The sequence below is a fragment of the Acyrthosiphon pisum genome, chromosome X (genome assembly GCF_005508785.2).
Source record: "Acyrthosiphon pisum isolate AL4f chromosome X, pea_aphid_22Mar2018_4r6ur, whole genome shotgun sequence".
Classification (NCBI taxonomy): Eukaryota; Metazoa; Arthropoda; class Insecta; order Hemiptera; family Aphididae; genus Acyrthosiphon; species Acyrthosiphon pisum.
The window spans coordinates 55964292-55981049 of record NC_042493.1 but is presented as its reverse complement, the minus strand read 5'-3'; the positions used below and the strand labels follow the sequence as shown (position 1 = coordinate 55981049).

At 35.0% G+C, this 16758-nt stretch overlaps 1 protein-coding gene across 1 annotated transcript; it reads right to left on the bottom strand.

Annotated features, from left to right (window-relative positions):
• Positions 1-13148: 13148 nt before the first annotated feature.
• LOC100161255 (MAPK/MAK/MRK overlapping kinase-like) lies at positions 13149-16758 on the bottom strand. The gene is made up of 3 exons (XM_008180943.3): positions 15393-16758; positions 14696-15333; positions 13149-13896 (listed from the first exon to the last, which is right to left on the bottom strand). Exons 1-3 carry the CDS (start codon positions 15784-15786, stop codon positions 13549-13551), a joined length of 1380 nt encoding a protein of 459 aa, XP_008179165.1. The 5' UTR covers positions 15787-16758; the 3' UTR covers positions 13149-13548.

Sequence of the window (16758 nt, the reverse complement as noted above, 5' to 3'; positions counted from 1 at the left end):
CAAGAGTAGCCATAGATATGTAGCCATATCTATGAGAGTAGCTGAAAATAATTTTGATAATAGATAATATGATGATAGATGATAATAACTGTGGCTATGTCATGGTTGTCTATCTGCAATCGCGGACCGTGGTTATCTATGTTAAAATAATATTAATTATATTCTATGCTATCACTGAGTTATAAAAATATAAAATATAACGCCATAAAATTATGGTACAAATCATAGTACAAATTCTTTCCAAAAAAATATTTATTGATACAATATTACACCAGGCTACAGCGGTGCCCGGCCGCCCCCCTAAATAAGTCAATATTTAACCGCCCGGGGCAAATGTCCCCATTGCCCCCCCCCCCCTAAATACGGCCCTGATACAAACCTCTCTTTCAACAATCAGTCCATTTATTAATATATCTATGAGACTTACATATTCTTTCTAGAATAGTTTAAAAATATTGTGGCATTTCAAGGACGATTGTTGTTATAAGTTAATTAAATTATTATGATGAAGAAATTATATTATTATAATAATAGGATAAAAAGACAGTTCTGAAGCCCCTTCCCTCCTCATACCTCATCATCATCCTCATCCTCATCGTCATCATCATCGCTATGTTATATACCTATATACAATAAAAATATGTATAGTCAATAATGATCATATTATAATATGAATTACAAAACGGTCCACTAGAAGCGCTAACATCGAGATCACGATTTAAATCCAATAATCGTTTTATCATAGTTCGTTGGGCAACCATTCTATCTTAAATCGTGCTTAACAGTGAAAACCACGGACTAAGATATACGGGACTTGACACGACAAGGTTGGAAGGTGTGGGGAGGGGGGTCGACCACGAAATGTTATACAACAGGCAGAGTTCAGGGGAATATTTTATTTTTAGCATTACTAGCGCTGTCTTAGTGGATACTTATGGAACTAGAAATTTGTATGATGCGTTCTAGTTCCATAAGTATCCGCTAAGACGGCGCCAGTAATACTAAATATAAAATATCCACTGAACTCCGCCTTTTGTATAACATTTCGTAGCCACAATATTCAACTCGTGTCCAGTCCTGTATATCTTAGTCTGTATTGAAAACGCCCTCTTATCAGTAAGCACTTCTTATTATTAACCACTTCTAATCAGAAGCAGCCTTCCCTCACAGACTATGATAGATAGGACTGGAAACGATATGATGGGCGGGTGACGGAGTGACGGACTGCAATTTCATCGGTACCTTCTACCATTCACTGCCCAAATTGGTACATAGCCAACATGCACGCTATCTGCTTGGTGAAATATCAACTACTTGGATTTGGATTTTTCATTCATTTTTATCATTTTCATTCATATCATCATTCAATTTTCCATCCACTAGGTAGTGTTAAAACCAGCTATGTACTACGGAAATCTACAGAGGCACTTCAGACCCGTCAAAAATTTGCTCGTTTCCAGTCCTCTTTATCTCAGTCCATGCCTTCCCTTCTTCTTATGAGTGAGATTGACCATGTGGCGTACGAGGAAATAGGTGTGGTTATAGAGCCTATAGGTAATAATTATTATCTAGGCTCTCTAGGTGTGGTTGTTGTTGTGGACTTAGTGTGGATTTCCTCGTAGCCATCAATTTGCGTGTTACTCTGATGAGAAGTAAGTCGATGAGGAAGAAGGTAACACATTGAGTTTTTATTGAGAAGAAGATGTTTTTTATTATTGAAACGGAAGTTGATTAGTGAACATGATAATTTTAATGAAGGGGGGGGGGGGGTGGTTGTGCTGCGGTGATAACGACGATGTTGTCTTCATGACCGAAGAATGTCAGCGAAGGTGGAGTGCGACGTTGTGTCTCAGCGCCGGTTGTCGGGAGACCAAAAAGGGCACAGGCGTTTGTAATGGGTGCGATGGCGTCATTCATTTTGGAATCCCGGAAAAAAATCCCCAGACTGCAACATTACTCACAACCACAAATGGTCAAACAAATATTTTTTAAACGTTAATTAGTATCTATAATTAATATTTAATTACAAATACGTATATTATATTATATTGTTAAAAAAATTATATACTATAATTTATAAATAATATTTTGTTTTCAATTACGACAATATATTATGTGTAATTCAAATTAACTAACTTAACAACTTCACAAATAGGTATAGCATATAAAAATATTTCAAATGATCGATACGTCAAATAATACAGTTAAAAACATACTATACAAAAATATTATTCAAAATATAGGTAATAATAATAATATAAATAAATAACTAAAAATAATTTTCAAAAAATTGACAGTAAAATTTTATATTACTATATTAATACACATTTTATGTTGGTATAATTCTGTAAAAATTAAATCCCCGAAATAAAATATTACGTTTTCAAAACTTAAAATGTTACTTATGATTGTTCTGTGTCGCCTACTCACAGTAAAAATATAACATATATAAATATTTAGTAGGTATACAACAATATTATACAAAATATAGGTGGTAATAATAATAATAATAAAACAACAGTTAGAAATCGTTAATTAGTTTAATAAGTTAAAAATATAGCATAGAAAAATGAATAGGTACTCATTGCCTACAGTTAATTATTAGATTGTTTTCTAATATTATGGCTTATTGAGTTCAAAAAATCTAGAATATTTATTTTTTCCACTTACAAACCTGGCGTAAAGTTCTTGTAATCTACTTTCTGTCGGCCTCATTTGTCCAAATTTGGTCATTTTTTTATTGCTTTCTCCAACGTCATCCAATATTAATTTTGCATAACCCACCGCAACCTCATATTTCATTTTTCTTATTAAATTCCAAACTGTGGGATGTTTAATACCCATTAAATGGAAAAATCAACCCGGCACTCGCTGGCGCAGGACTTTCGAAACCCACCGATCAGCCTCCTTGACAGAGCGTTGCCAGCGGAACACTGCCTGGCGCTCGGGCGCCCAGTGTACCCGCCTGGAAGGGACGAGACTGCGCCACTCAAGGCGAGAAGCAGCCAGTCCCGCTTATATGGTAAAAGGGGGTCACCCCACCGGGACGCTCGGCCTTAATACCTCCCGTCACACCGGTTACGAATGTTCCATCCTTCTATCTAGCGAAACCTCAACCAAGCATTTGGCTTGGCAAAAACCAGATCATCAATTTGGCTATGTTTCGCTGGGCGTCGCGGGGTTGACAGACCGCGGCGTTCGCCGAAGGCTCGGAGCGTCCTCGTTCGCAGCAGATGGTTCCTGGCCGTCGGCTTCGGCCGCCGGATTGCTAATACCGAGTCACCGTCATATTCCTGGCACGTCACGTGGACGGGTCGGTGGCTTTAGCGATCCGGGTGCCACACTTCTCGAGTGCGACAACCAGGATTCAGCCATACGCTTGCAAATGATCTCGGTCCCTATGGATCGGGCTTCGGGCTTGGCTTTGGGTCAGTTAAATTTTTAAATTTTGCCGCGACCGTACCACTACGCACCGACTTAGAATTTCTGAGTTGGTCGGTTGGGATCGGCGCGCAGGGCAAACAAACGTCGCGGAGTGGTGCCCGCAGACTACAACTTCCGACCAAGCATGGCGGCGGATGGACCCGGAGACCAGGCGACAGAGTCGACCGAGGGCCGGGAAATTGGATGGAGAACCCGGTGACCGACGATGCGGGTCGAAGGACACGCGACATCTAAGTCGGGGACCGCATCCTTAGAACGCAGAAACAGGTCTGTGGAAACCGTGAACGGAGTTGTGAACCGACAGCGGCGCGCACAGTCTTATGCTCGCAGCAGCAAAAACCAGATCGCAAACGAAACGGTCGGACGATGCTGACCCGTGCAACAGTTGGAAAGAGCTGACCACGACCCGTGGACCGAGGCTGACGCCGACCGTTAAACAAGCCTGACAGCTACGGCACTTCTGCCCGATTGAATCCGTTACCGGCCGAACGACTATTGGCTGGTACGGGACGACTGTTACCCCAAGGAGAAAATATTGCACAGTGGGCTGTGGCCTGTCATGCTTGAAGGTCACAATTTGTCGCCATAAGTTTTAGACCAATACTTGGAAGCCAACTGCAACCCACATTTGTGGCGGGCGCGCAGGCGACATCTTAGCGTCGCTCGGAGGACGTGGAGCGGCCCCGGCGGGCTGAGCCGCCCGTAAAACCGGACCGTCTAAAGAAACTGATAGAATGGTGGAACGGGCGGGCCGGGCCGACGGGGCACCCATGAAATCTTGACCGACGCGAAAATCTCACGGCAATCCAAAAACTCTGAGGGCGGCAGAGTGCGGGACTCATCCTCTGGATGTCATTCGGGCTACCGAGCCGGTGTACCTGCGGCTCGCGGTAACGGGAGCACCGATCCCGGAACTGACAGTGGCAGCGCCCTCCGGACCCAGGCCCCGGTGTCGCTCTGGGGAGTGTCGACCTCGGATGGTCATGAGACCTACACGGATACCGCGGGAGAAGGTTTATCGGAGGACTATCCGTGGGTCGCGCGTGGAGAGCGCCTCCAAGGACAGCTAGAGGGAGCCCTTAGGTCCACACGGCTGTCTGGCGGCGCGCTTCGGGCGAGGCGCGCGGATAATGTTCAGAAGATACGATATGTGCCGACTACACCCGCACTACGACGAGTCACGTTGCAAAACTTGCTGACTAATCTGGCCCGGATTGGACATTGGTGGCATATGACCTTAACGAAGCACGGCTAAGGGCTTCAGGTCTTGAGGACCAAAACTGCGGACACCTCTCCACTATTAAAACCCAGAGGCGAGACAGTCTGCATGCAGGTCCCCAAGGATCGCAGAGCAATCGTCGAGAAACGTATGTCCAGAAATCCGTAAAAATAACCACGAAAGAAAGTTCGGCACCCGAGGTGCAAACGACTGGAGCGGGGCCAGCTGTGGGTGCGGAACCACGGTAAAACATGCCATGTTCCAGGCGCTGCTACAAGCGTACTGACGAAGGGTAACCTTGGCAGGCGGGTCAGAAGACTCTGACACGGGCCCCGCAAAAACGCAGGGGCCGGGGTGAGATGGACACCTTCCTATTCCACCCAAGAGAAAACTACCCGAGTGGGGATACCCCTTCCCTGCGGCACACCGGCGGAGCAGTCAGGACTGCACCGGCACGCGGTGGGTGAGGCGCTTGCCGATCCCGACAGCGTACGGGGCACCCAAGAACACTCTGGCCGAGAGTCGGCGGGCCCAGTCAACCCGCGGACGAACACGTGAAAGGAGGAAGTCTGACTGGGAGACACCCTCCGACGAGCACTAAATCCGATCTATCGGTACGGACACGGCATCCGTCACAAAAACCGTACCGTTACAATTAAGGTCGGGTCACGGCAGCTTAAAACCCTGCCCCGATTACCGATGCTAACGGGAAAACAGTCATTGTGGGTACTGAGGGAAACGGTCCCTGAAATCCCATTCCACGGGTGTGAAGAGAGCCTCGTCGGAAGTCCGACCACGCTAAACGCCTGGACGGAACCGACGCTTCACGAGCATTGTAACTCGAGCCCGGCCGGCGGGTGCGCACGCCTCGCGCGTCCGCGCACGCCGTCCGCACGCGAGGAACTGATGTGGATGGACTCGTGGAGGCTGTGGGAGTAACGTCTTAGTAGAAGCGAGGGAAATTGTCCAGCGCTCGCAACCCGGCACTCGCTGGCGCAGGACTTTCGAAACCCACCGATCAACCTCCTTGACAGAGCGTTGCCAGCGGAGCATTGTCTGGCGCTTGGGCGCCCAGTGTACCCGTCTGGAGGGACGAGACTGCGCCACTTAAGGCGAGAAGCAGCCAGTCCCGCTTAAATGGTAGAAGGGGGTCACCCCACCGGGACGTTCGGCCTTAATACCTCCCGTCACACCGGTTACGAATGTTCCATCCTTCTGTAACATTATTTGTTCTGTGTCAATTACTATCATTCGATATTGTAGTTTGATGTACATTCCATGTACAAGGTGGGAAAACTAGAGGAGTCCTTCGAAGACGAATATTGCACTCGTCTGTCCCTTTTCTTTTAAAAGTTCCATTAACATATGTAGATTCAAAATATATCAAGTTATCTTCTGATCACGTTAGTTAATTAAATTCGTCTAAAGGAAGAAAAGCCTGACTATCAACCATAGCACAGAACTTCCGGAATAATTCATCGTTTTTATATTCTTCGGAAAAGCCTAATTCTTGTAATTTGCGAAACGTTGACTGACAGAGGTGATAAAGACATCCTCGATTCGTAATATGGCTGCCCAAAATCAGTTTTGCAGCATTCATGACGACTAGTTCGAAATCCATATTTAAAAAAACGGGATCGGAGTATTTTCCTCTTTTTTCACACTGAGCCGGTCATTATTGTCCAAAACAAATGTTCATACGTATATTGGGTTTTGCGTTCAAGAATACAGTAAACAGCTGTAATAAAAATTGAATTTTATTTTTACTCGAAATACATACAGCTGTTTAAAGTATTCAGGTGCAAGTCCAAAATTCCCATGTATGAACCAAGTTTTAGAACTGGCTAATAATGGTAATCAAGAGTCTGTGGCAAATATCAGTACTCGTTCATTCGCATCTGGACTATTGTCGTTTAATAAAATACGTTCTTTTCCGTATAAGCACCAATCACCTATACAATTTTTTTTTAATTTTTAGATTCTGAGCAAGCGATGAATGTATTGATTTTACTATATAAATTATAATTTGACATTTGCTGCTAACATTTAATACAAGACTTCTGACTTATTATTACAATGGCAGTTGAAAAATACTAAAAATACATAGGCACAATTTTTTTTTTAATATACATTTAAACTTTAAAGTTTGATTTTTGACAACAGTATTACCCAGGGCTTGAAAAAGTTTTAAAACCGAAACCGAAAAAAAATTGGATACCGGTATTAAAGTCAAAACCGAAACCGGAAAAAATTGGATACCGGTATTATAATTTAAAACCGAAACCGAAATAAATTAGATACTGGTATTAAATTCAAAACCAAAATCTGAAAAAATTGGAAACCGTTATTTTTTTTTTAACTGACGTGTTTTTAAATATGTAAATTCCATTAATACGCATGATTAATAATCACAATAAAATTGAAATCATAATTAATTTTGTTGATAAACATATCATTATTCGCAAAATTATTAGTTGCTTTATAAATAGTAATGACATAAATTAAAGTTACTAGCAATTACTAGGTATATATGACAATTGACAATACGGAACAAAGAATGATAATTGTATAGACGACATAGCCCCCTGAAAATACTTTAGAAACCAGTATACAAAACCGAAACCGAAACCGAAATTTCTTAATACCGGTATTGTTAAGTTGAAACCGAAATCGTAAAATTTCAAAACCGGTATACAAAATCGAAACCGAAACCGAAATTATTTAAATCGGTTTCAAGCCCTGCAAAAAGGTACAACGTTCTCAATCGTCCTCTACCGACTTAACCAGTGGCGAATTCTCCAGGCATGATTATTGCTTAACAATAAAAACGTAATTAATAAAAATACAAAAATTATTTTGTCATCAATAATATAATATTATGTATTTAAAAAAATCATAATGTATGACAAAAATGTCGTCTGTTTCTGGTATACTTATCTGTATCGTAACACTTACTGACAGAGCATGCGATAGCTGTGTGTGCAAGCTATACGACGCTATTATCGCTGTGAATATTGTGAAATACTGGTTATTCCGAGACCTTTAGCCACGGTACTAACCACCCAAGGCATGCTCAGTCGGTTGCGCTTCGTCAATTAATTTTGTAATTTAATTAAAATTAAAGTAATATTATTAATAGGTATTAATTAAATTAAAATCTTATATAATATAAATGAAATATAACTATAATATATTATAATAAATGAGCATACCCATACATCGGAGTCAGCATTCGCCACTACACGTAACATGTAAGTATGTATATTATAGTAGTTATACCATAATAAAAGATTATCATAATGATCGTGTCAATTAAATGTGTAGACTGTATAGCCCGATAGCCGTATAACTGTATAAGTATAACGTTCTCCCGCGTACATATACCTACCGTTGATAAGGCAGGATGAGGTGGAGTTGTAAATGATTACGTACCTACCTACACTCAAATAATTATTCACTGCTTATTTCAAAATACTTCAAAAGTAACGTTAAATTTCAAATCGTAATTTTTAATGTGTATTAGAAATTTGGATCAACGAATATTTCTAAATGTCTAGAAGTGTCTAAAAATACATGATACAGTATCATACATCGAAGTCCAAAATATTGCAAAATATTATACTCTGTCCACGCAAATATTAATATATTAGAAGATCGTCTGGCGTAAATGTACTCGCACTAGCTTTAAAAAATCACATCTGGCTATGGGCTGTCGGCATTCTCATATACAAGCGACAGGACTACCTCTCTACTTCTCTTGTCCCTTGCAGCAATAAGTGTTCGGGCGGTCGTGCCGATGCCCCGAATTAGACAGTGTTTACCTACCCACGGTCGGTAACCGGTCAATTCGGCGAATGGATATACCGGCGAACGGTTATATCGGCGAATGGACATATTGGCGAAACCACAAAACCTAACAGGAAATTTAAAAATGTATATTCCATATTCCATATTATATTGATTTCAACTTGATCACCAACACATTGTAACTTTAAAAAACACATTCCAATCGGTTATTACAGTTTGACTGATAGACGATAGTTATCGTTACGACATTATCGGACAAATAACAACATTTTAATCGAAAATAAAATTAAAGATTAAACCCGTGACCACGCAAAATAATATTCTGAGGAGACTTTAGTTAGCTTCTACATTTATTATGTAATACATTATAATAGCGTACAGTGGCTGAAGACAGCACAGCATAATATTATTATATTGTCGTGAACCCAGTTACAAATTTCAATAGCGCATATAATATGCAGCTGGGTAATATTAAAACCCGGGACGGGACGGGACCGATTCCATTCCACACATGATAACAAAAACAGTGATGCCTGAACATGCCCAGCGAAAAAAATACTTTCTAATTACGGCTAATATTATATATTTTAATATATTTAAATATATTACTTAATTATAAATTAAATACATAGATTAACCAAAAATATATTAGCCAAAAATATGTATTCTTGTGAAAACAGTACAGAATTACAGGTTATAGCAATATAGTTTCACAGCTATGGTGTATCGAACAGGACGATCTGCAGTTAAGTCCCAAATAATTTAAGACTTATAAACGTATATTACAATTTTAAGTGGATTCAACTCTATAAACTAATATAAAAATCAGCGAAAAATATTCATTATTGTGTAATATGCTCGTAGCTTGTAGTGATCAGTATAATATTCTGATAGCCAGTTGATTACGAGTATATTATGATTTTGCAGGAAGCAAGGCCGATTTGTTGACGATGAAGTTGACGATGAGGTAATAGATAAATAAATTTGTAGACAGGTGAAATATTACCATGTGGTTTATTAAAATGTTCTTCAGTAAAATTGACTAAGTCCAAATAATTAAATTATTACACAAAGTGTCGTGAAGGTGCTCGAAGTGCAGTGGAGAAAACACGTCTGAATACAGGCCGTCTCCGGTCTGCTTTTATAAGGGCCCAGGCTCTCCTATACCTACCCCCCCGGTCCATTGACTTATCCATAATGCGTCGTTGCGTTTATCGGTGACCTGTGCACTGCGTGTGAACCTAATCATAATGATGATTCCACGAAGCGTCTATTATTATCTGTTGCACTCTCATCCTGTTTTCTGGTTTTTGAATATATGCACATATATCTACTTTGTGAAGAGTAAGCCCCCATATCCTGTCGTTATATACATGGCTTGTGGTTTTTAATGTAATGTTTATGATTTTTATTATAATATTATTCTCGATTAATTTTACTGTTCAGTGATTCATATATTTATAGTTTAGTTATTATATATAAAATATTGTATGGGCATTTACGCTTTTTTTAGCGCCACTCCTTACTACCTATGTTATTATGTGAATTATAGTTGTATTGTTAGAAGGAAACGGATACTATCCGTTACAATTGCAGAAACTGGACGGGATTCCAATGCCACAGGTACGTGTAATTAGGTCAATATTTTGACGGGATAAGCTGTAGTTAATTCGAAAATAATTTATAACGTTATAAAACGTATATCAAAATTCTAAGTACTTAAAACTCTATCGACTGATATATTGTATTTGATGGAATAATACATTTTGTTCCAACGAGAAACTAATTTTAATCAATCTAGACATAAAAGCCTGACAAAAATATGTCAAATCAAAGTTATCAGATTACAATTCTGTATAGTTTTATATTCATACTTAAAATTTAAAAAATTTAATAAAAGATTCCTCATTAGTTGTTATTATAGAAGTTGAAAATATTAAAGATACATAGGTACGATTTTTTATTATGAGCATTTAAAGTTAAAAGTTTGACAAAATTCGTCAAAATCTCTAAAAATTGCAAATTATTTTATAGTTAAAAATGTATAAAATGTTCAATTTTTTTTAGTTAAGGATAAAATTATATTTATACAGTATATATTGGATTTATTTTTTCCGAAAAAATTGCATTTGAAAAGGCCATTGTGTGTATAAAGTATAATGATAGACTTCAAAAGTACCTACGAATAATATTTTTATAATATACAAAAAAATAACTAAAATAGTTAGTCTTTGTTTAAACTTCTAATTTCGTCCAAATTTGAACATAAAATATCTATAAAAGGAATATGTTAGTTTATTTTTTAGATTAAAGCAAAAGTATGAACTTTAGAAATTTAGAATTTTAGAAACCTTGTTTTAAATATCAATCCTTAGCTATAACAAGAAAAAAAATGTATGAATCTACTGTACCTATGTCTGTATTACTAATGCGTAATACCATTGATTATACATAGTATTAACTATGTATAATCAATGGTAATACCTAGTAATATAAATTACTTTAATCATAGTGAAATCCTAAAATATACTTATTAAAATTATAGACTGATAGACGATCTTCTCTCAGAATTTGTTTTCGTATGCCTACAATGATTGAATACAAATTTAATATATCCATTATTTTTTATTTAACTACATTGATTGAAGAATAAATAAATGTCATTATAATTTTATTTGAGTGACGAGTAAATTAGGTAGGTAACTTAATTATTTTATTAGTTTAATTTAATTTTTTTAATTTTAAAATATTGAAAATCCATAGGCAAGATTATTTTCATAAGCATTTAAAGTTCGAATTTTGACAAAACCTGACCTTTGAGTTCTATAAATGTTATAGTTTTTACATCAAGTAAAAAATTACAAAAAAATGTATTCAAAAAATAAATTACAGTTTATAATTTTATTTTACCATTAAATATTATTACCTACAATAGCATTAAAATTGTATATCGCTTAAATACCTACCTAACCGAAAACGTATTAACGATATAGGTACCTACTTTTATGAAGTAAAAGTGGATGCCGGATGGACTTATAATCAAACTTTAAATAACAATATTATATGTGTTCTCTAGTTCAGTGGCGCCGAAAGCATATTTTTTATGGGGCGGTTAGGTTAATTGAATTTACCTTATAATCACGTGGGTGGTGGGTGGTGGTGGTAACTAATTTTTATACTTTGCCCCACCAAATGAAAAACAAGTCGGCGCCACTGCTCTAGTTGGTTTCTTACGATATTTTAATTTTTCAATGAATTATGAATTATGATTATGTATAAGACATTAATAATTGAAAATGCTCATAATTTACATAAAAATAAATATATCGTAAAAAACCTGCGAGATAATACAGGTAATATTGATACCTAAAAGTTTGATGATAAATCGATTTACCCAAATATCAAAACTAACAACACACCATTGAAATTTCCAAACGAAAATTTGGTATGTGAGAAAACAATAGCCGGTGTGCCATCCTCTTAATAAAATCAATATTTCTTACCTTTATGAAAATGCAGGTGCAAAAATCAATTGTTGTCTTTATAGGTAAAAAGAGTGTTGAAAAATAACAAACCTACAAAAAATGGAAATAGGTAACTAAATATAATATGAACTGAGTTTTGATTTGACTAAGCACATTTTGTATTTCGTGATGGGTTTTTATAAAAAAATATTATTCACTGTTAATTATTGTTTGGCGACTGTTACTACTTACTAAACCTTTAAAATTAATAAAGATGATATTTGGTTTTCTTAAATCTAAATACCATAAGATAAATTGTAATACCTACTTAAATAGTAACATTATTATAATTATTAAAAAGATTTTAAAATAATAAATAAAAATAAATGTCACTCGCATTATAATATTTTACAGGATTAACTCTATAATAGATCAATAAAATAATTAAACTAAACAAATGTAAATAAGTACTATAACATGATAAACTAAATGTCATACAATATAATCACTATTGTAATTATTAAAATAATATTAATATAATAAATATAAATAAATGTCATTCATATTAAGATATTTTACGGAATTAACTCTATGAATTATGATAGATCAATAATAAATTAAACTAAATAAATGTAAATAAGTACTATATAAACTAAAATGCATAAAATAAAATTACTACTGTAATTATTATAATAATACCAATAAAATAAATTAAAATAAATGTCATACATTTAAATAGGGATCAAAATGCCGGAAAAATTCGGGAAAAAGCCGTTTTTTCCCAGAGCTTCAGAAAACGTAGAAAAATTGGAGAATACTAAAATAATAAATTTCCGAAAAAACCGAAGTTTTCGGAAAATTAGAAAATTGTATTTAGGTATGCTTAAAGATTAAAATAATCTATGTAAAAAAAAAAAACCATTTTAAAAAATAAATAAGTAAACCTCATTGTCATTTAAAATTTGCCAATACGGTTATTAATGTATATTATTGTATTAACATTTAAAAATAAACTATTAAAAATATACGGATATTTCAACATTTGTCCTAAAACTAAAGTAGTTACATATCAAATTGTTATTTATGTGGGAGAGTGTATTTCTCCGAAAATAAATCACCTGTATTTTTAAATGTTAAAAATTACATACTTACCTATTGTTAATTTATATTTGTAATAACTAATAAGGTATCATAGTAATTGGCTGATAGGTTTATAAATTATAATACAGTGACTATTTACATTAACTATTTGATAATTTTTATATTTACAAGTTCTTTTATTTTATATAGATTGTTTTCATACCGTGAAAAAATTACCCCGTAAATCTTAACTCGTTACAGGCGATGCGCTGCACGTTAGTAAAATGCTGTGTTGTGCGTAGGTATGCGTATAAACGTAAAATCTCAAACTTTGGAAGGATATAAATTCCAAAATAACGATTTCCGCAAATTTTTTTTGCAGTATATAATTCTTAAATCGTTCAAATGGGTATGTTTCAAAAAAAAATTCAAAAGAAACTCTGGATAACTCTAAAGTGAATTTGTTCCAGTCGTTCCAGAACTATTAAAATTGAGTTCAAGAAATTTTGTTTTAAAAAAAATCATGTAATTTTATCATTTGAACGGTGGACGGTCGACACATTTATTTCTAACAAATTTTATTACTGAGCATTTGGTTAACTGTAGCTTACGTGTATTTTGTTTTAGATTTCTATCGAGTATATTTTCAGGGTCTGGGATGACTATGGATTTTTTCATATTGGTCTTTGAACATGATATTTTATGCGTATTCGACTTTCTTTTATCCAATTTAGGTTGATCAATTTCCTGATTTATGTCTGCAGATAATATATTAGCTGATGTCTCAGTATTTTCCGAATGTGTCTGCACATTTTGTATACAATCTCCACCAGGACCTTGCTTTTTAATTATCGAAGACTGCTTGTTTATTATTGTGTTTGACTAAATTGTAGAAGATAAATATATTAAACAAATACCATTAATATTATACATTATTTGAAATAAGTAATTGTTTACAGTTTACACAAGAACTATAGGTAGTTAAAGTTTTAAACTTTTACCGATAGGCGATATTTCTAAAACGAGGCGGGTCGGTAATCCTTATTAGTACAATAGTACTTACAATGATAAAATATAAGTTATATAAGCCTATAATTAAAGATTATAACGATTTTCTACGGAAATAACTATTTATAGGCGGGCATATGCTTTAAATTTAGGTACTAATGTACTATATTATAAATTATACAATACATAATCATTTTACGTTCAATTGGCATTTAAAATTACGATTCACGAAATAATATTATACGCAGTAGGTACCAGAAAATAAAAGTTCAAGAAGGTACCTAACCTAATAAATACGAATAAAAAGTTTAATTTTAAAATATAATTTAAATATTTGATAATAAATATATTTAAAAAGCGGATGAGTGTGATTTTTCGGTGGACATTTTTTTTTTTTTTGACAAAGGTAGAAAAACTTACGAGGAATCTTATATTACATTTCCAAAACTTAGATTTTTATGAATTTCTAAATCAAAATAATTTGCAAATTTTCGTGATTTTCACGTATTTTGTCAAAAATTAAACTTTAAAAGCTTATAAAAAAAAAATTAAAAATCTAAAAATAGGTACTTATATCTACTAATAAAAAAAAATAAGTCCCCACATAAATATTTTTACTTATCTACATACTATTAAACACTGTCTGTCTGTTTGTTAATTGTTTATAACTTACTTTTTGCTCTATCTTGGATAAGTTAATTATTGGTTTATTTCTCAGCAAGTTTTCAAAATCTCTCATTTTATATCCATACACCGTATTTTTCATCTCATCAAAGTATGACTTTCGTAGTAATCGATTCGCTGAATACCTCTTGGATGGATCATAAACTATCATATCTATGATTAAATCATATGCTGGGAGGTATGGTTGGTACACTGAATGTAATCCAACTCCAGTGGTTCTGTCATGTCGTTTATTAGTTTCGTATCGTGCAACGAACACATCAGATTTATATTTTTTAAATTTATTACTTAATCTTTGGTCTGGAGACCCTAATACTCGGTCAATCTTTTCAATTTGATCATTTTCGTCTCGACCATCGAACAACGGATGACCGGTAGCTATTTCATAAAGTACACATCCCGTCGCCCAAATATCCATCTTTGAGTTATACCAACCTTGTGTTAACAAACATTCAGGTGAGCGATACCATCTAGTTGCCACGTATTCTATGTACTGATGACCATAAATGGCATGACACGTGGTTCCAAAATCACCAATCTTTAATATCTTGTCCCGCGACGTGAGCAAAATATTTTCTGGCTTGATATCCCTATGGATAAAGCCATTCTCGTGCAAATACCTTAAGCCTTTACAAAACGTTCTAATGAATAATAATTATTATTATCATTTGTTACAACAATTATACCTTCCAACATTTGATACATATACGTTTTAATTCTATATTCTAACAGTGGACATTCTCCGTTTTCTATAATATCGTATAGTGATTTTTTCATTAATTCAGTTACTAAAATAACTTCTGCGTTTTCTTTATCGTGGTATGCCATTTCTAACATAATTAAGAACGGATGTTTTCCCACCGAGTTTAATACATTTACTTCTGATAAAGCGTCCACTGCGTCAGAGTCATATTCATATTTTTCTTTTAATATTTTTGCAGCAAATTCTCGTCCGCTGCTTCGTTGTACACATAACCATACAACAGAAAACGTGCCTTCTCCAATTATTTTTTTTAGATCAAATTCAGAATAAAAATTATTTGAATCGTCTCTACTAGACAGTGGTACATTTGGTGACATTAGGTCGAATGAACCTAAAAATGTAAAGTAAGGTAGGTATGTATCTGTATTAAATATGTACAATATTACTACCTACTTTAAGAAACATATTATTAAAACGTTTTGGTTTCCATATAAACAATGGAAATTTTCATTAATGTATATCTTTAAGGTATAGGCCAGAAATGTTAAATTTGTATTTATTTTAATTTTAAAAATGTGTCTTAAAATGTATAATATTTATGATATATTATAGTTATATGCAGTAGCCTATTTGGCTCCAAGTATGTCCAAGTTGGAACTTTATCATTAGACATTCAGAAAATACCGATTATTTTAATTTAATTTAATTTAATTTATATTTATATTGAATAAAATTTGATTTAACCCGAAAAAAAATGTACACTGGTGGTGTTTATTATCTTGTATAATTATGTAGGTAATTAAAAACGTCATTGCCCATTGGTTTTTCAAACAAGCGGTTAGTTATAAAAATAAATTAGGTATATAAAAAAATTCTTGCTTTTACGCAGTAATTCCAGCACAGCTATTCTAAATTTCTAAGGTAGCCATTATCATGTAGGCTTCGCAGCTTTACTGTCTATTGATGAAAATATTGTGATTTGTACGTCGTATGTCGTCATATCCTTACAATCCTTATAATTATTATTAGTACCTAGAATCCCTTTCTAATAACTAATAATTTGATTATAATTTAATTTATGTGTTAAAGAGCCCGGTGCTGGTTTTTCAAATTTTCCGCAATCCTATTTAATTTGAAAATTATATTTTACATTTTAGTTGCCATCTTAACAGTACAGCGAGCAGTACATAATTAGGTAGGTAGGCAATCTACCTGCAGCAGATCGCGAACCCCGCGTGGTGCGTAGGTAAGTGTATAAGTTAACTCTTAAGAGGCTGTCAGCGCACTATTTTTTTTCTCTCTCTGGCTTACACGCAACATAGACAAAATGCATTTACGCAAAATCATTT